Source organism: Populus nigra, chromosome 13 (genome assembly GCF_951802175.1).
Source record: "Populus nigra chromosome 13, ddPopNigr1.1, whole genome shotgun sequence".
NCBI lineage: Eukaryota > Viridiplantae > Streptophyta > Magnoliopsida > Malpighiales > Salicaceae > Populus > Populus nigra.
This window is the reverse complement of record NC_084864.1, coordinates 9529222-9549799: the sequence shown is the minus strand read 5'-3', so window position 1 is coordinate 9549799 and position 20578 is coordinate 9529222. Positions and strand designations below refer to the sequence as shown.

Genomic DNA, 20578 nt, shown 5'->3' with positions numbered 1-20578 from the left:
TCTTATGCTCTCCTAATTTATGTCAAGATCTTCTCTTTCCGAGCTCATTGAAGTGCTTGCTTTTGCTATAATTTTGAATTTTATGTGCTTCGATGGTTTTCCGAGTGTAATGAGAGCTCTTGTAACTCTTTTGTTGAAGACAACGATTTCTTGGCAAACATTATTAGGACTCTTTACCTAGGTCCCAAAATGCAAGTATTCATGTGATCATTACATTTGCACTCAATTGTGAGTGACTTTGGAAGCAAAACTATGGCATATCATTAGTAGATTTAGGGTATTTTTTAAACTGTGGTTGTGGTACGGTTTAAAGTGATTGTCATTTAAAAATATATCAAAATAAAATTATTTTTTTTAATATTTTAAAAATTATTTTTGATATCAATACATTAAAAACATAAAAATATTTTATTTTAAACAAAAAAAAATCAAAACTTGTAAAAATACGGTTTACACTATATTTTCAAACACTTCCTAAACAATTTAAATATTTATTAATATCTTTTTAAGTTGGTGTTCTTGCTATATCTTAAATGTTCATTAATGTTTTTTAAAGACGGTGGTCTTGCTTCAATTTTCTTGTTGACATAGAAGGAATATATTTGTTTTTGTGTTTGAAGATTAATATATTTTTAAACAAACAAATATTTTTTTAAAAAAATACCCACTCTTCTCATATATTTTTTTTCCACTATGGAATATATTAATCTCAATAGAACGAAGCCGCGTGAATTGTTAATTGTTGCTTTTTCAATATAATAACAAAGTGGGTGAAGATTTATGGGTGGTCAGAGTTAGGCCAGGTTCCCTTCAGAAGAGGGACAAGGTCAATGCTGTTCGTTTGGACTAATGAGGTCCAAGAAGACGAGGCAAGGAGTGGTTGCCCTCACAGTACTTTCAAAGTTTCAACTTCTATTCTTTAATAAACGAGCAATTCCTTTGAAATAAACGCAATAATCGAAGAAAAGCCACCTTTACTTATGAACAGGACCGCAATTCCCAGAATATTTTTTTCATTATTGTTCTTATTTACTCAGTTTACAATAAATAAACTGTGTCTGAAAAAATGCTTGGAAGCAACTGATTATCCAGAGACCATAAAAAATGGAAACAGAAATTGACTCATGACATCAAAGATTCTGTTCCAAAATTCCCATATCATTTGTGGAGGTCGGCAACTAGATGCATAGCCTCCGGCGCCAGATCCCATAAGTTATTATGCCTCTGTTTTGTATTGCGTGAGGTTGGCAAGGTTTGAATTTTTTATTATTTAAAATTTTATTTTATGTTTTAAAATTATTTTGATGTTTTAATATAAAATAATTAAAAAAATATTATTTTAATATCCTTTCAAGTAAAAATCATTTTAAAATATAACCGTGGCCGTTCCTACCGCGTATTATGATTATATTCATGCAATGCCAAATTAAAGAGCGGAGATTTCATAAAAAGACACATGAATAGAACAACATAAATCAGCCGAAGGGATCCAAACAGCCTTCTATACCTGCTCATCTTCTCATTTCAAATCCTGTCGCCGAATCCAAGTTCACAAGTATCCTTTACAGTCCAGCCACAAAATCACAACACTGGCTACATGACACAGCTCTGTCTAATCAAGTTGACTTCGGTTTGGTTGGTCTCAAGCAAAGGGCAATCAGTGAGCAAAAGAAACACAAGTAGAGAACAAACTACTTTTTATCAGCTACCTGTGCCATAAATGTTCCTCGAAACAATTCTATTAAGTTGAGGCTAATGGCACCAAATGCACGATGTGTTGAAACGTTTTGAACAAGGCTCTATAATCCCACTGATCCACATATTAATTGGCCATGGTTCTGCTTGTCTTATTGTGAGAAACAAGGGCCCTTGCGTAAGATTTCTCTATCCATAATCACTCAATTATTGGGTTCGGAAAGTGGTTAAGGTGATGCAAAATGTATAGCTTAATTACAGAAAGTATTTTATAGGTGGCATTTTGGAAGATGATTCATGCTTTTTTAGGGCAAGTTTCGCAAAACGAGGCATTAATGATGGATGGTAGAAGATAAGGGTTGCTTCATGAGGCACAATTCTTGGCGGATTAAAGGAGCTATTAGGCTGTGAGGACTAAAGAGATATATAGTGGGTCTGCATTTTCGTAGGGTAAAGAACGATATCATCAAGTGGCTGGCAGACAAGAAAACGCAATAAGAAGGATTAGAAATTAGTTAATGCGTGACCAAAGACGAGAAAAGTAGGCATTATAATTCACAAACGTCAAGAAGCCAAGTATACAACTCTCCTCCGATGTGCTCATAAGACGGTCGCAATACAAAGAACTGATGAAATACTTGGCAGCCAAGATCCAACATTCTTGGATGTTAGTGGCAGTCAATTGTATAGAGAAACTTATTTTCCGGTATACTTTGCCTTGCAAGACCAGTCCTGGGCGTCGAATGCTCAAAACTTTTGCTGACTGACCAGCATAAAAGATGGTTCAGCTTTGTGGTCCTCGGAAAGGAACCAGATTGCATCACACAAACTAGCCACCACATCAGGAATAGTGACTGTCCAGCTTATGATCACTATAAATAAACGCAACTCCAAGCATATAGCAACGAAGGTCAATTATTCAAGAGATTTGACAATTTTTTTGTCAAGGAACTGTATTCAGAACCTGCAAGCTGTAAAATGCACCGCCACATAGCTTCCAACCATAAGAATCCAAGAGAATCGATCTGCATCCTAACGCTTAGTTTACATTTACACATGTAAAGACTTTCGGTGAATAAGATGTATCAACAGCAGCCCAACTAAACAATGCAGTTGAAGAATTGTGATATCAACCACCATAATAAAAATAATTAAAAAAAAAACCGACAGCTGAAAATGTTAGGTATAAACATCAATGATCCATGAGATGTATCTTGAGCCTAAAGTCCAAAACTGCGCACAATCCGGGCTTTGAACTCCAGTAGCTAAAATACAACTTTTAAGCTTCACATGTCAAATGGCCAAAAACACAGTGCTCCCTTAGCATAGTAGCTAAAAAACAACTTTTAAGCTTCACATGTCAATAGGCCAAAAACACAAAGTGCTCCCTAAGCATAGTAGCTGCTATTCATTAAAGCATTAGACGCTAATCTGTGTAAGAGTAGCTGCATCTAAAAGGACTAATATTTATTTTTATACAAGAACAGAAGTAAAAGACCCTTGCTGCTGTTTGAAAGAAAAACTTCACTCATGTGCTAGCCTTCTTGCCCAAATCAGCTGCAGCTTCGGCTGCCTGTGTCAAAACACCTGAAACCCAAAGAGCTCCCTTAGCAAAGTAGGGGCTGTTGACTACAGCATTAGCAGCTGATTTGGTGAATTCTGAAACATGGTACTTCTCATCCACGCCCTTCACAGTTTCCATTCCTGCAAAAATCTTATCAGCGAGCCCGATTCTATTGCTTAGATCCGACATCTTGGCAGCTGCGGTAGCTAAGACTTGATGAGATTCATCAAAGGCTTTGGCCTTGACCATTGCATCTTTTCCCAAAATGAATCCCTTGGATAACATTGTTTTAACAACTTCCTGAGCAACAGTTACTGCTTCTCCAGGGGTAGAAACAAACTGGCCGAAGGGAATTCCCTGCCAAGAATGTAGAAGAGTTGGTTCAAAAGGGAAGGTACACTAATAGAAAACTATTAGGTACCGTGTCATTTCACTTGCTATGAACAATTATTATGCAGGGTGCAAGTTCTCAATCAGTGTTAAAAAGAATAGATAGTGCATCCAAGGAAGAGAAAGCTGTACAGCATGGTGGCATCCAATTCCAAAACTACGCACCCAATTTAGGACTTCTTAGATACAAGGGTATCATGACCACATAAAGATGTGATTTGGCTTGGTTGCATCATTGAGATGCACCTCAACCCCTTCACTTGTATGATAAACATCAAGTGTTTTATTAAGTCACCCAGTCGGGTAGCTTATATTGGCAATTACTATCTATCGTATTGTCTTAGTAACTTGCAGGTATGTTTTAACTGGACATTGACCAAAACATGCTTGTTGAACTCTGGATGTATCGAGTGGTGATACATCCAAAACATACTACTGTACTTTTGATTTTCTGTCCAATAGGTTGCAAGAGGAAACGGCTATCCTTTACCTCTTAGAGTTTTTGAAGAAATATTTCAAATTTTGAGATTAGATAAATTTTGCCATACTCAACTTAAACCGATAAGCTTAAGAATTTGTAAACTTATATACAAAATAAATGGGATAGTAAAAAGAGCACTCAGCATGCTACCACAAGTCAAGACATTACCGCTGAGCTGGTGTTTCCTTCATCCATTGATGAACTGCCCCAAGCATCAAATTCATCCACAAAAGTTCCCCAGTGTGTTATGCAAACACGTTGATCTACAATGGTGGCTCCCTAAAACATAAAATTAGAGCAAAATAAATCTATTAATCACTAAGAAAATGTCAGATAGCTAGGCCAAAGAACCAAGTAGGTGTTCATGATGGCTATTGGATCATTCAGCTGAAAGTTGAAGTTCGATGCAATACAAAACAAAAGAAATTCATTCAAGTTTATTCTGTAGCTAAAAGGTAGCCTTCAAAATGAATTTTTCTCAGAATAGGATAACTAACGAGCAATTTGCCATCAGTAAGCATGTGAAATCATTGGCTGAAATCCTAATGATGATCTCATAAACACCAATTAAAAGAGAATTATAAACAGTTTTAAGTGATTAAAATATAGAGGCAATCCAAAAACGTTTTCTTAAGAGGTAATGATGAACTTCTAGTTCAATGGTCATTCAGATTTATGATTCCACATAAGGTCATACTTTGAAGCAGAACTGTGAAATTCCAACTTATGCCAGGCTATCTTTGAGCTGGTTGTTCAAATCCAAATATTAAGATATTGAGATAAATTATTTGAGGTCAGAACTTCCAACTTATTCAGAGTTCAGACATGGGTAGAGTGACATTGTCGTCATATCAATTGAAAAAAAAATCTTTATCACAATAATAGCAGAGGAAAGTTGAATTTTCCATCTTGAAGTCTTAGAAAGTAACTTGATGAGGAAAATAGCTATGAGGGTAGCTTAAACAAAATGGCTCACAAACTTTTTTTTTTTCCCAACTATATCAACTATTTTTATTGCCAGAAGTGAGAGCAGAAACTTGCACTGAGCAGGATAGCAGTTTGAAGACCGTAGGCATCTTTAAATGTTACGTATGCGGTACAAGCATATTCACCGGATCTGTTTTCAGAGTAAGCATTCCTCGAGTCAAATACAGTTTATGACCAAGGAAAAATAACAATGAATAGATGTGTGTGATTTGCTTGTGCAAACATAATGCAGGCTCCAGAACCAAAAGCTGCTAGGCAAGAGTACAACAATCCAAGAAACATAGGGATAGCACTCAAAACTGGCCTATCAACACCCTTTGACTCATCTCTTGATATGTGCAAGTTCCTGTTATTTGTAATTGTTACCAGAACATAATGTTGACATCTCATCAAATGCCTCTTTTCCATAATATTTTATACTTAAATATAGAAAAATAAGTGAGCAACTAAGAATACATTAAATGATTGTAGATAGTAATGTTCGACCTCATATTTTGTGAGAAAAAGCGTGGAAAATACATTCCTAGTTTATCAGATGAATAAAGAAATACAGGGGAACGATTACCAAATAATGGAAATAGACAATACCGAATAAATAAAGAAATGCAGAGGAATGAATACTGAATAATGGAAAAGCTTTTATGAGAAACACATGAGGAATTCAAACCTTAATTTCAATTTTTGTTCAAGAAGCAATTCAATTTCAGAGACTGCATTAGAGGTCTTTAAACATACCAATCTTGGTTCAATGGAAAGGACAATTATTGGAATCCTCGAGCAAAAGAATTGCAATTATTTTAGGGATGGAGTTAGACTCCAAACATGTCATAAATTAATATTATCAATCTATCTATCTAAACCACTGATTCCCCATAATTGAAAGGGTAAAACATATGCATTTCATTTTTTGAGCTTTTACAAAAGAAGCATTCACTAATCAGTTGTTCAAGTATATAATGGCATAAATATACTGATGATTTGTAAATATACTCTCATGGAAATTGCTCTTAGGAGTAAATTCATAATTTGCAAGCAAGAAGCTCGGTGGACGCGTATTACCTGATGATTTCAACATGCTCCATAGCACCACAGTGAGAAAAAAATTCGTACACATCCTTCTCTTCTGCTTTAGGAGATAAGCTTGTAACCTCAGCAGTGTAACCACCGGGATACATGGTGAAGTTTTACAATGTGCAAGCTAGATATAAGTTGACCTGATTGAGGAGGTATTATATAAAATCTCAGCACATATTCTAACACAGCCAATTTTTGTTTCTAGAAATCATCATTGCTCCCTTCAACACCTTATAGAGATAATGCAATTATATACACAGAAAAGGCAAGTTTTTAAAGGATAGTTAAGATAAGAAAAGTATCAGAATAAGACAATATGCACTATCATTTCCATTCAGCCTAGCCATATCTTGCAATCCTAAGGTCCATAACCTCCAGCGGCCCCTCCCTCACATCCCCATAGGACAACAAAAAATCATTAGATGCTCTTCCTTGAACTGTTAACATGAATTTCTAGAATAGATTAGTCTACAGTCATGCATAATCTTCAAATCTCTTCAAATCTTCAAAACATATTTCCAAGATAAAGAAAAATTAAAGAAACGCCCATATTACCAGGCTATATAACAAGTGGAAATAACCCATGAAAAGAATTGATCAACATGCATTTCTTGATACTTGGGGGATTATTTGTAATAAAAAAAAGTCAACAATTCATTAATTCATCAGAAAACATTAGAAAATAATGAACTCGAAATTTACGTGTTATCAGAAAGAATCAAGTGATTATCAAAAAAATGAAAATAACAATATTGGATTCGGTTTGCATACCTGAGATGATTAGCTAGTTAACCAGGGAGAGAGTAGTTAACCAGGGAGAGAGAAATTAAGGGCGGAAAAAGAGGTAGAAGTGAGCGAGTAACTAACGTCTAGAAGTTGCAAAGTGCCAACCGACAGAGTTATAATAAAGCTGTTACCCCCACGCGCCACCAACACCACGTGTGATGTTAGATACTTTTAGTTAAATGGTTAATGAGGTAGTTAATATTACTGGACTGAATTAGACATGGGCCGGACTCCATATTTTGTATTTAATGTGTATCGATTTTGTTTCGTGCATGTTAGAAAATCTCGTATGCTGCATGACGAGCGCTTATAAAATAAATGTTATAATTATAAATAAATATTAGATAAAAAGTTGTATTAGTAGTTAGAAATTTAAAAACTGAATGGAATGATACGTAGTAATTCATAATATTTTGGTGGGAAAAATTTTCTCTACATGATTTATCTTTTTGCTACATGATTTAGTTTTTTTGTTAATAAAAAAAATTATAAAAATAAATTCTTTACTAGCTCAATATTAAAAAAAAATCGATAAAGAAAATTTTATAAAAAATCAAAACAAAAAAAACCCATGTAAGGAAGCGTGTAGCAATCCATAATTTTTTGTGAGGAAAGCTACAGTGTTATCCCCACATGATTTATTCTTATTATAATTGTAATTCTCAATCAACTCAATATTAAAAAAATAAATCGACAAAGATAATTTTTAAAAAAATCTTAATAAAAAAAAACAATGTGGGGGAACAGTACAGCAATCCACATTGTTTTAAAGAAAAACAAATTACAAAGCTAAATTCTCATCCAGTTCAATATTAAAAAAATAAAATCGACAAAGACAATTTTGAAAAAAATCATAAAAAAAAATAGAAAAAAAATTAAGTTGGAAACACTGTTGCAATATATAGTGTTTTTAAAGAAAGTTACAGTGCTTCCCCCACATGATTTAGCCTTAATTGTAATTACTTGTAATTATAATTCTCAACCACCTCAATATTAAAAATATAAAATCAACAAAGATAATTTTAAAAAATCATAAGAAAAAAAACTATGTGGGAGACACTGTATCAATCCACAATGTTTTGTGAGGAAAGTTACAGTACTTTCTCCACATGATTTAGCTTTATTGTAATTGTAATTCTCGAAAAACTCAAAATTAAAAAAACTAAAATTGACAAAGATAATTTTAGAAAAAAATCATAACAAAAAAAAACCATGTGGGGAAACATTATAGCAATTTATAGTGTTTTAAAGAAAAGAAATTACAAAGCTAAATTCTAACCAGCTCAATATTAAAATAATAAAATCGACAAAGATTATTGTGGAAAAAATCATCATAAAAAAGAAAACACAAAAAAGGAAAAAAAACCATGTGGGGTAACACCATAACAATCCACATTGTTTTATGGGAAAAGCTACAATGCTTTCCTCACATGATTTAACTTTATTTGTAATTTTAATTCTCAACCAGCTTAATATTAAAAAAATAAATCAACAAAGATAATTTTAGAAAAAAAACATTAAAAAAAACCATATGGTGAAAACACTGTAGCAATCCATAGTAATTTGTGAGAAAAGCTATAGTGCTTTCCTCACATATTATAATTGTAATAACCAGCTTAATATTAAAAAATAAAATCAAAAAAGATATTTTTTAAAAAAAGCATAAAAAAACAAAATAAAAAAAACCATGTCGGGAAACACTATAGCAATTCACAATGTTTTAAAGAAAAAATTATAAAGCTAAATTCTCAACTAGCTCAATATTAAAAAAAATATCGACAAAGATAATTTTAGAAAAAATCATAATAAAAAAGAAAACAAAAAACAACAGGAAAAAAAACCATATGGAAAAACACTATAGCAATTCACAGTGGTTTGTGAGGAAAGCTACAGTGCTTTCCCTATATGATTTAGCATTACTGTAATTGTAATTCTCAACCAATTCAATATTAAGAAAATAAAATCGACAAAGATAATTTTAAAATAAATCATAATAAAAAAACAATATGGGGAACACTACAACAGTCCACAGTGTTTTAAAGAAAAAAAATTACAAAGCTAAATTCTCATCCAATTCAATATTAAGAAAATAAAATCGACAAAGATAATTTTGAAACAATTCATAACAAAAAAATAGAAAAAAATTATGTTGGAAACACTGTAGCAATCCACAATGTTTTTTGTGGAAAGTCACGGTGCTTCCCCACATGATTTAGCCTTACTTGTAAGTACTTGTCATTATAATTCTTAACCAGCTCAATATTAAAAACATAAGATCGGCAAAGATAATTTTGAAAAAATCATAAGAAAAAACAACCATGTGGGGAGACAATATAGCAATCCACAGTGTTTTGTAAGGAAAGTTACAATACTTTCCCCACATGATTTAACATTACTGTAATTATAATTCTCAACTAACTCAATATTAAAAAAATAAAATCGACAAAGATCATTTTGAAAAAAATCATAATAAAAAAACAAAAAAAAATATAGGGGAATACTACAACAGTCCACAGTATTTTAAAGAAAAAAAATTACAAAGCTAAATTCTCACCCAACTCAATATTAAGAAAATAAAATCGACAAAGACAATTTTGAAACAATTCATAACAAAAAAAAACAGAAAAAAAAAATCATGTTGGAAACACTATAGCAATCCACAATGTTTTTTGTGGAAAGCTACAGTGCTTCCCTACATGATTTAGTCTTACTTGTAATTACTTGTCATTGTAATTCTTAACCAGCTCAATATTAAAAACATAAGATCGGCAAAGATAATTTTGAAAAAGTTATAAAAAAAAAACCATATGAGGAGACACTATAACAATCAACAATGTTTTGTGAGGAAAGTTGCAGTGCTTTCTCCACATGATTTAGCTTTATTGTAATTATAATTCTCGACAACCTCAATATTAAAAAAAAATTGACAAACATAATTTTAGAAAAAAAATCATATGGTAAAACCACTCTAGCAATCTATAGTAATTTGTGTGGAAGGCTACACTGCTTTCCCCACATATTGTAATTGTAACAAGCAGCTTAATATTAAAAAATAAAATCGAAAAAGATAATTTTGAAAAAAATCATAAAAAAAACAAAAATAAAAAAAATATGTAGTGAAACACTGTAGCAATCCACAATGTTTTAAAGAAAAAAAATTATAAAGCTAAATTCTCAACCAGCTCAATTTAAAAAAAAATCAACAAAGATAATTTTGAAAAAAATCATAGCAAGAAAAACAAAAGAAAAAATGGGAAAAAAACCATGTGGCGAAACATTATAGCAATCCACAGTGTTTTGTGACGAAAGCTACAATGCTTTCCTCACATAATTTAGCATTACTTGTAATTGTAATTCTCAACTAGTTCAATATTAAAAAAAAAAATCGACAAAGATAATTTTGAAAAAAACCTTAACAAAAAAAAACCCTTGTAGGGAAACATTGTAGCAATTCATAATATTTTTTTTAAAAAAATAATTACAAAATTAAATTATAACCAGCTTAAAAAAAAATGACAAAGATAATTTTGAAAAAAATGATATCAAAATAGAAAACACAAAAAAAGGAAAAAAAAACCTTGTGGTGAAACACTAGAACAATCCACAGTGTTTTGTGAGGAAAGCTACAATGCTTTCCCCATATGATTTAGCCTTACTTGTAATTGTAATTTTCAACCAGCTTCATATTAAAAAAAATAAAATTGACAAAGATAATTTTAGAAAAAAAACATTAAAAAAACATAAAAAAACCTTGTGGGGAAAGCACTGTAGTAATTCATAGTAATTTATGAGGAAAGGTACAATGCTTTCCCCATATATTGTAATTGTAACAACCAGCTTAATATTAAAAAAATAAAATCCACAAAGATAATTTTACAAAACAAAAACAAAAACAATAACAAAAAAAACTATGTGGGGAAACACTGTAGCAATTCACAATGTTTTAAAGAAAATAAAATTATAAAGCTAAATTCTTAACCAGTTCAATATTAAAAAAAAAATCAACAAAGATAATTTTAAAAAAAATCATAACAAAAAATAAAACAGGAAAAAAACCGCATGGAAAAACACTATAGCAATTCACAGTGTTTTGTGAGGAAAGCTATTGTGCTTTTCCTACATGATTTAGCTTTACTTGTAATTGTAATTCTCGACCAGCTCAATATTAAAAAAATAATCTTGACAAAGACAATTTTGAAAAAAACCATAACAAAAAAAACCATGTGGGGGAAACATTATAGCAATCCATAATGTTTTTTTTTTTTAATTACAAAACTAAATTATAACCAGCTCAATATTAAAATAATAAAATTGACAAAGATGATAACAAAAAAACAAAAAAACAAAAAACAAAAAACAAAAAAAGGGAAAAAAAAACCTTGTGGGGAAACATTATAACAATCCACAATGTTTTATGCGAAAAGCTATAATGCTTTTCCCCACATGAATTAGCCTTACTTGTAATTGTAATTCTCAACCGGCTTAATATTAAAAAAATAAAATTGACAAATATAATTTTGAAAAAAATCATAAAAAAAAACTAAAAAAAAAAGAGGAAAAAAAACATGTGAGGAAACACTATAGCAATTCACAATGTTTTGTGAGAAAAACTACAATGCTTTCCCCTATATGATTTAGTCTTACTTGTAATTTCTTGAAATTGTAATTCTCGACCAGTTCAATATTAAAAAAAAAAAATCGACAAAGATAATTTGAGAAAAAACCTTAACAAAAAAAACTTTATGGAGAAACACTATAGCAATCCACAGTAATTTGTAAGGAAGCTATATTGTTTTCCCCACATATTGTAATTGTAACTCTCAACTAGTTTAATATTAAAAAATATAATTGACAAATATAATTTAAAAAAATCATTAAAAAAAATCATATGAGGAAACACTTTAGCAATCCATAGTGTTTTGTGAGAAAAGCTACTATTATAATTCTCAACTAATTCATTATTAAAATAATAAAATCGACAAACAATTTTGGAAAAAATCTTAACAAAAAAACAATGTGAAGAAACGTTGTAGCAATTCATAGTTTTTTAAAGAAAAAGCTACAACTGTAATTCTCAACTAACTTAATATTAAAAAATAAAATCGACAAATAATTTTGAAAAAAAATCATAACAAAAAAAAACTATGTGGGGAAACGCTGTAACAATTTATAATGTTTTAAAGAAAAAGAATTATAAAGTTAAATTCTTAACCAACTCAATATTAAAAAAATAAAATTTACAAAGATAATTTTGAGAAAAAACAAAAAAAAATAAAAATTGGGGGGGGGGGGGGGAAAGCATTGTAGCAATTTACATTAACATGTGAGGAAGGCTATATAGTGTTTTCCCCATGTGTTTTAGCTATATTGTAATTGTAAATCTTATCAAATATTTTTAGTGTAGATTATCATATATTTTAATCTAAAAATTTAATTTATTTTGTTTCATGAATAAATATTTTTTTAATTATTAGTATTTATTTAAATAAAACCCATAATTTGTTTTTATGTTAATTAACACCTTATTTCAGTAATTAACTAACTTGCATGCACTTGTAATTGCTTTAAATTAACTTATGTTTAAATTGTTCAAATAAATTAATTTAAAGATTTTTAATTTTTTAATTTATCTTACTTTTCAATATGAGGTCATTGCTCGTCTGCATTTATAATGACATATGGTTAATAATGTCACGCATGTTTTATAAATTGTTTCATATGTATCTTCATTAATCCTTTAATAACATATAGAGAGATTATAATCCAAATTTAAAACAAGTTATTTTACATGTTTTGGGCTTATGAAATAAAACTACAACCTTAGTGAAGACTCAACTACCACAGCAACGCGACACTTACGCATAATCAATACAGTTTTTATTATTTAGGTGGTGGTTCAGTTGTAAGAGTTTGGGATTAAGATGTTTGTTCTCTCTGTGGTCTTATGTTCCAGTCGTGTGGTTGTTTATATAATAGCCACTGGAGGTTTACATAGTCGTTAATTTCAGAACCTGTATAATTAGTTGAGATACATGCAACCTGGTCCGATCACCTATATTAAACTAAAAAAAAATATTACAGCTTCATTGAAAAGCGGCTTTAAGCAATGGTCTGAAGTCTGAAGTTCGTTGAAAACAGTTCCAACAAAGCATTTCAAGATTGCAGTAACCAGCTGAGAGACAAAACAGGCTCAACCTTAGTGAAGACGAAGGGTGCTGGAATAAATGTGCATCCAAGTAAAACATGCTGCGTCAAATACTGCACAAAATATTTCATGGGATCATCATAGTGTTCTTTTTCACTCGATATGCTCTCCTCTTCTAAAAGGTGACCTGATTATCCAAGCTGCGGAGACCATAAAAAATTGAAACAGAAATGGACTCATGACATCAAAGATTCTATTCCAAAATTCTTCCCAAATCATTTGCGGAGGTCGGCAACTCGGTGCATAGCCTCCGGCGCCAGATCCCATGAGTTACTAATTTCCTGTTTAGTATTGCGTTCTAAAATGAGTTGGTTAAAGTTTGAAATTTTATTTTTATTAAAAATTAAATTTTTTTATGTTTTTAGATATTTTGATGTTTTGATATTACATATAATTTTTAAAAAATAAAAAAAATATTATTTTAATGTATTTCCGAGTAAAAAACACGTTGAAAAACACATCACGCTCTTAAAAAATTATTATTCCGCTCTGAAGCAACTCCAAGGTGTATCAATGCTTATATTCATGCAATGCCAAATTAAAGAATGGGGATTTCATAAAAAAAACACATGAATAGAACAACATAAATCAGCCGAAGGGATCCGAACAGCCTTCTATACCTGCTCATCATCTCATTTCAAATCCCGTCGGTGAATCCAAGTTCACAAGTTCCTTTACAGTCCAACAACAAAATCACAACACTGGCTACATGACACAGCTCTGTCTAATCAAGTTGACTTCAGTTTTTGTTGGTCACATGCAAAGGGCAATCAGTGAGCAAAAGGAACACAAGTAGAGAACAAACTACTTTTTATCAGCTACCTGTGCCATAAACGTTCCTCAAAACAATTCCATCAAGCTGAGGCTAATGGCAACAAATGCACTATGTGTTGAAACGTTTTGAACAAGGATATATAATCCCACCGATCCATGTATTAATTGGCCATGGTTCTGCTTGTCTTATTGTGAGAAACAAGGGCCCTTGCATAAGATTTTTCTATCCATAATCATTCAATTATTGAGTTCGGAAAGTGGTCAAGGTGATGCAAAATGTATAGCTTAATTACGGAAAGTATTTATAGGTGGCATTTTGGAAGATGATTCATGCTTTTTAGGGCAAGTTTCGCAAAACGAGGCATTAAAGATGGATGGTAGAAGACAAAGGTTGCTTCTTGAGGCACAATTCTTGGCGGATTAAAGGAGCTATTAGGCTGTGAGGACTAAAGAGAGACATAGTGGGTCTGCATTTTCGTAGGGTAAAGAACAATATCATTAAGTGGCTGGCAGACAAGAAAAGGCAATAAGAAAGATTAGAAATGAATTAATGTGTGACTAAAGACTAGAAAAGTACGCATTATAATTCACATTTGTCAAGAAGTAAAGTTGCCAACCCTCCTCCGATGTGCTCAGAAGACGGTCGCAATACAAAGATCTAACATTCTTGGATGTTAGTGGCAGTCAATTGTATAGAGAAACTTATTTTCCGGTATACTTGCCTTGCAAGACCAGTCCCGGGCGTCGAATGGTCAAAACTTTTGCTGACCACCAGCATAAATGATGGTTCAGCTTTGTGGTCCTCGGAAAGGAACCAGATTGCATCATAACACAATCTATCCAGCACATCAGGAATAGTGACTGCCCAGCTTATGATCCCTATAATCCAAGCATATAGCAACAAAGGTCAATTATTCAAGAGATTTGACAATTTATTTGTCAAGGAACTGTATTCAGAACCTGCAAGCTGTAAAATGCACCGTCACATAGCTGCCAACAATAAGAATCCAAGAGAATCGATCTGCATCCTACCGCTTAGTTTCCATTTACACATGTTAGAACATCATAAAGGTAACCCACCAAAGAAACAACCTCTAAGAAAGTTGCAATGCATGTTATGACTTTCAGTGAATAAGATGTATCAACGGCAGCCCATCTAAATCATGCAGCTGAAGAATTGTGATATCAACCACCATAATTAAAAAAAAAAAAAACAACAGCTGAAAATGTCAGGTATAGACATCAATGATCCATAAGATGTATCTTGAGCCTAAAGTCCAAAAATGTGCACAATCCTGGGCATTGAACTCCAGTAGCTAAAAAACAACTTATAAGCTTCACATGTCAAAAGGCCAAAAACACAAAGTGCTCCCTTAGCATAGTAGCTGCTATTCATTAAAGCATTAGAAGCTAATCTGTCTATGAGTAGCTGCATCTAAAAGGACTAAAATTTATTTTTATACAAGAACAAAAGTAAAAGACCCTTACTGTTGTTCGAAAGAAAAACTTCACTCATGTGCTAGCCTTCTTGCCCATATCAGCTGCAGCTTCGGCTGCCTGTGTCAAAACACCTGAAACCCAAAGAGCTCCCTTAGCAAAGTAGGTGCTGTTGACTACAGCATTAGCAGCTGCTACAGCTGTTTTCCCTGTAAAAGTTGCTGCAGAAACAGCTGCTGTCCCAGTAACTGATGCCGCTGATTTGGTGAATTCTGAAACATGGTACTTCTCATCCACGCATTTCACAGTTTCCATTCCTGCATAAATCTTGTCAGTGAGCCCAATTCTATTGCTTAGCTCAGACACCTTGGCAGCTGCGGTAGCTAAGACTTGATGAGATTCGTCAAAAGCTTTGGCCTTGACCATTGCATCTTTTCCCAAAATGTATCCCTTGGATAACATTGTTTTAACAACTTCCTGAGCAACAGTTACTGCTTCTCCAGGGGTAGAAACAAACTGGTTGAAGGGAATTCCCTGCCAAGAATGTAGAAGAGTTGGTTCAAAAGGGAAGGTACACTAATAGAAAACTATTAGGTACGGTGTCATTTCACTTGCTATGAACAATTATTAAGCAGGGTGCAATGTTCACAATCAGTGTTGAAAATAATAGATAGTGCATCCAAGGAAGAGCAAGCTGTACAGCATGGTGGCATACAATTCCAAAACTATGCACCCAATTTAGGACTTCTTAGATACAAGGGTATCATGGCCATATAAAGATGTGATTTGGCTTGGTTGCATCATTGAGATGCACCTCAACCCCTTCACTTGTATGATAAACATCAAGTGTTTTATTAAATCACCCAGTCGGGTAGCTTATATTGGCAATTACTATCTATCGTATTGTCTTAGTAACTTGCAGGTATGTTTTAACTGGACATTGACCAAAACATGCTTGTTGAACTCTGGATGTATCGAGTGGTGATACATCCAAAACATACTACTGTACTTTTGATTTTCTGTCCAATAGGTTGCAAGAGGAAACGTCTATCCTTTACCTCTTAGAGTTTTTGAAGAAATATTTCAAATTTTGAGATTAGATAAATTTTGCCATACTCAACTTAAACTGATGGGCTTAGGAATTTGTAAACTTATATACAAAATAAATGGGATAGTAAAAAGAGCACTCAGCATGCTACCACAAGTAAAGATATTACCGCTGAGCTGGTGTTTCCTTCATCCTTTGATGAACTTCCCCAAGCATCAAATTCATCCACAAACGTTCCCCAGTGAGTTATGCAAACACGTTGATCTACAATGGTGGCTCCCTAAAAAATAAAATTAGAGCAAAATAAATCTATTAACCACTAAGAAAATGTCAGATAGCTAGGCCAAAGAAGCAAGTAGGTGTTCATGATGGCTATTGGATCATTCAGCTGAAAGCTGAAGTTCGATACAATACAAAACAAAAGAAATTCATTCAAGTTTATTCTGTAGCTAAAAGGTAGCCTTCAAAATGAATTTTTCTCAGAAAGGGAAAACTAAGGAGCAATTTGCCATCAATAAGCATGTGAAATCATTGGCTGAAATCCTAATGATGATCTCATAAACACCAATTAAAAGAGAATTATAAACAGTTTTAAGTGATTAAAATATAGAGGCAATCCAAGAACGTTTTCTTAAGAGGTAATGATGAACTTCTAGTTCAATGGTCATTCAGATTTATGATTCCACATAAGGTCATACTTTGAAGCAGAACTGTGAAATTCCAACTTATGCCAGGCTATCTTTGATCTGGTTGTTCAAATCCAAATATTAAGATATTGAGATAAATTATTTGAGGTCAAAACTTCCAACTTATTCAGAGTTCAGACATGGGTAGAGTGACATTGTCGTCATATCAATTGAAAAAAAAAATCTTTATCACAATAATAGCAGAGGAAAGTTGAATTTTCCATCTTGAAGTCTTAGAAAGTAACTTGATGAGGAAAATGCTATGAGGGTAGCTTAAACAAAATGGCTCACAAACTTCTTTTTTTCCCCAACTATATCAACTATTTTTCTTTGCAGAAGTGAGAGCAGAAACTTGCACTGAGCAGGATAGCAGTTTGAAGACCGTAGGCATCTTTAAATGTTACGTATGCGGTACAAGCATATTCACCGGATCTGTTTTCAGAGTAAGCATTCCTCGAGTCAAATACAGTTTATGACCATGGAAAATAACAACGAATAGACGTGTGTGTTTTGATTGTGCAAGCATAATGGAGGCTGCAGAACCAAAAGCTGCTAGGCAATAGTACAACAATCCAAGAAACAAAGGGATAGCATTCAACACTAGCCTATCAACACCCTTTGACTCATCTCTTGATATGTGCAAGTTCCTGTTATTTTTAATTGTTACCAGAACTGTTGACATGTCATCAAATGCCTCTTTTCCATAATATTTTATACTTAAATATAGAAAAATAAGTGAGCAACTAAGAATACCCTAAATGATTGTAGATAGTAATGTTCAACCTCATATTTTGTGAGAATAGGCTTGGGAAAATACATTCCTAGTTTATCAGATGAATAAAGAAATGCAGAGGAACGATTACCAAATAATGGAAATGGACAATACCGAATAAATAAAGAAATGCAGAGGAATGAATACTGAATAATGGAAAAGCTTTTATGAGAAACACGAGGAATTCAAACCTTAATTTCAATTTTTGTTCAAGAAGCAATTCAATTTCAGAGACTGAATTAGAGGTCTTTAAACATACCAATCTTGGTTCAATGGAAAGGACAATTATTGGAATCCTCTAGCAAAAGAATTGCAATTATTTTAGGGATGGAGCTAGACTCCAAACATGTCATAAATTAATATTATCAATCTATCTATCTAAACCACTGATTCCAACATAATTGTAAGGGTAAAACATATGCATTTCATTTTTTGAGCTTGTACAAAAGAAGCATTCACTAATCAGTTTTTCGAGTATATAATGGCATAAATATACTGATGATTTGTAAATATACTCTCATGGAAATTTCTCTTAGGAGTAACATAATTTGCAAGCAAGAAGCTCGGTGGACGCGTATTACCTGATGATTTCAACATGCTCAATAGCACCACAGTGAGAAAAAAATTCGTACACATCCTTCTCTTCTGCTTTAGGAGATAAGCTTGTAACCTCAGCAGTGTAACCACCGGGATACATGGTGAAGTTTTACAATGTGCAAGCTAGATATAAGTTGACCTGATTGAGGAGGTATTATATAAAATCTCAGCACATATTCTAACACAGCCAATTTTTGTTTCTAGAAATCATCATTGCTCCCTTCAACACCTTATAGAGATAATGCAATTATATACACAGAAAAGGCAAGTTTTTAAAGGATAGTTAAGATAAGAAAAGTATCAGAATAAGACAATATGCACTATCATTTCCATTCAGCCTAGCCATATCTTGCAATCCTAAGGTCCATAACCTCCAGCGGCCCCTCCCTCACATCCCCATAGGACAACAAAAAATCATTAGATGCTCTTCCTTGAACTGTTAACATGAATTTCTAGAATAGATTAGTCTACAGTCATGCATAATCTTCAAATCTCTTCAAATCTTCAAAACATATTTCCAAGATAAAGAAAAATTAAAGAAACGCCCATATTACCAGGCTATATAACAAGTGGAAATAACCCATGAAAAGAATTGATCAACATGCATTTCTTGATACTTGGGGGATTATTTGTAATAAAAAAAAGTCAACAATTCATTAATTCATCAGAAAACATTAGAAAATAATGAACTCGAAATTTACGTGTTATCAGAAAGAATCAAGTGATTATCAAAAAAATGAAAATAAAAATATTGGATTCGGTTTGCATACCTGAGATGATTAGCTAGTTAACCAGGGAGAGAGAAATGAAGCGCAGAGAAAGAGGTAGAGGTGAGGTGAGCGAGTAACTAACGTCTAGAAGTTGGAAAGTGCCAACCGACAGAGTTATAATCAAGTTGTTACCCCCACGCGCCACCAACACCACGTGTGATGTTAGATACTTTTAGCTAAATGGTTAATGAGGTAGTTAATATTACTGGACTGAATTAGACATGGGCCGGCCTCCATATTTTGTATTTAATGTGTATTGATTTTGTTTTGTGTCTGTTAGATATCAGATAAAATAGAACACATTGTAATTGTAATGATAATAATTTTTTTTTGGGTGTAGATTATTATATGTTTTAATTTAAAATTTTAATTTATTTTGCTTTAAGAATAAATATTTTTTTGAAATTATTAGTATTTATTTAAATACTATTTTATTTTAAATAAAATCCATGATTTTTTATGTTAATCAACGCCTTATTTCGGTAATTAATTAATTTGCATATTCTTGTAATTGCTTGAAATTAAATTATGTTTGAATTGTCTAAACAAATTAATTTAAAGATTTTCAATTCTTTAAATTATTTAACATGTTTTGGGCTTATGAAATAAAACAAACAGCATACATTTTATGATATCTAAAAACATTACAAATCTCCAACTAAATTCAGTGTCATAAAGTAATAGCTTACAACTTAGTACAAAGAAAAAGCAAAGTGGTAGTGGATAGTTTCGTTGTCACAAACTCACTAAATTATCTCACCAGGAAAGGGAATGGTTTCATTTTCAAAAAAATTTATGTTTATTTTTATGTTTTAAAAATGTTTTTTTAAAATTTAAGTTTTTTTTTAATTTTTTTACTTTAAAATAATATATTTTTGGTATTTCTAAATTATTTTGATACGTTGATATCAAAAATAATTTTTAAAAAATAAAAAATATATTATCTTGATACATTTCTAAGTGAAAAATATTTTGAAAAACAACCACAACCACACTCTCAAACAGGCTTGCTACAGCAACAATGCGGCGACACTCAACGCATAATCAATAATACAACTTCACTAAAAAGCAGCTTTAAGCAATGGTACTATGAAATCTGAAGTTCGTTGAAAACGATTCCAAGAAAGCATTTCAAGATTGCAGCAACCATACCCTGAGGGGTGTAGCTTGTTAAATAATATTTATCTAGTTTTATTTATTAAGGGTAGAATAGTATTTTTAGTTTAACCTATATATAATTCATTTGTATTTAGGTTAACTTAAGCACTCATAATAAACAGATTATTGAGAATTTTAGCCTCTTTTCATGTTT

At 32.1% G+C, this 20578-nt stretch overlaps 2 protein-coding genes across 2 annotated transcripts in view; both read right to left on the bottom strand.

Annotated features, from left to right (window-relative positions):
• Nucleotides 1-2872: 2872 nt before the first annotated feature.
• On the bottom strand, nt 2873-7068 carry LOC133670869 (binding partner of ACD11 1-like). Its single transcript, XM_062091459.1, has 5 exons — nt 6963-7068; nt 6177-6331; nt 5168-5247; nt 4299-4405; nt 2873-3616 (listed from the first exon to the last, which is right to left on the bottom strand). The coding sequence occupies exons 2-5, from the start codon at nt 6290-6292 to the stop codon at nt 3224-3226; spliced, it is 696 nt and encodes a 231-aa protein (XP_061947443.1). The 5' UTR covers nt 6293-6331; nt 6963-7068; the 3' UTR covers nt 2873-3223.
• An 8115-nt stretch (nt 7069-15183) lies between these two features.
• Nucleotides 15184-20578, bottom strand: part of LOC133670868 (binding partner of ACD11 1-like) — a 44911-nt gene continuing 39516 nt past the window's right edge. Inside the window, exons 2-6 of the mRNA XM_062091458.1 lie at nt 19267-19328; nt 18481-18635; nt 17480-17559; nt 16611-16717; nt 15184-15927 (exon numbers count right to left, since the gene is read on the bottom strand). Of these exons, the coding sequence (XP_061947442.1) occupies nt 15469-15927; nt 16611-16717; nt 17480-17559; nt 18481-18596 (762 nt within the window). The 5' untranslated portion in view covers nt 18597-18635; nt 19267-19328 and the 3' untranslated portion in view covers nt 15184-15468. The remainder of the gene's footprint in view (nt 15928-16610; nt 16718-17479; nt 17560-18480; nt 18636-19266; nt 19329-20578) is intronic.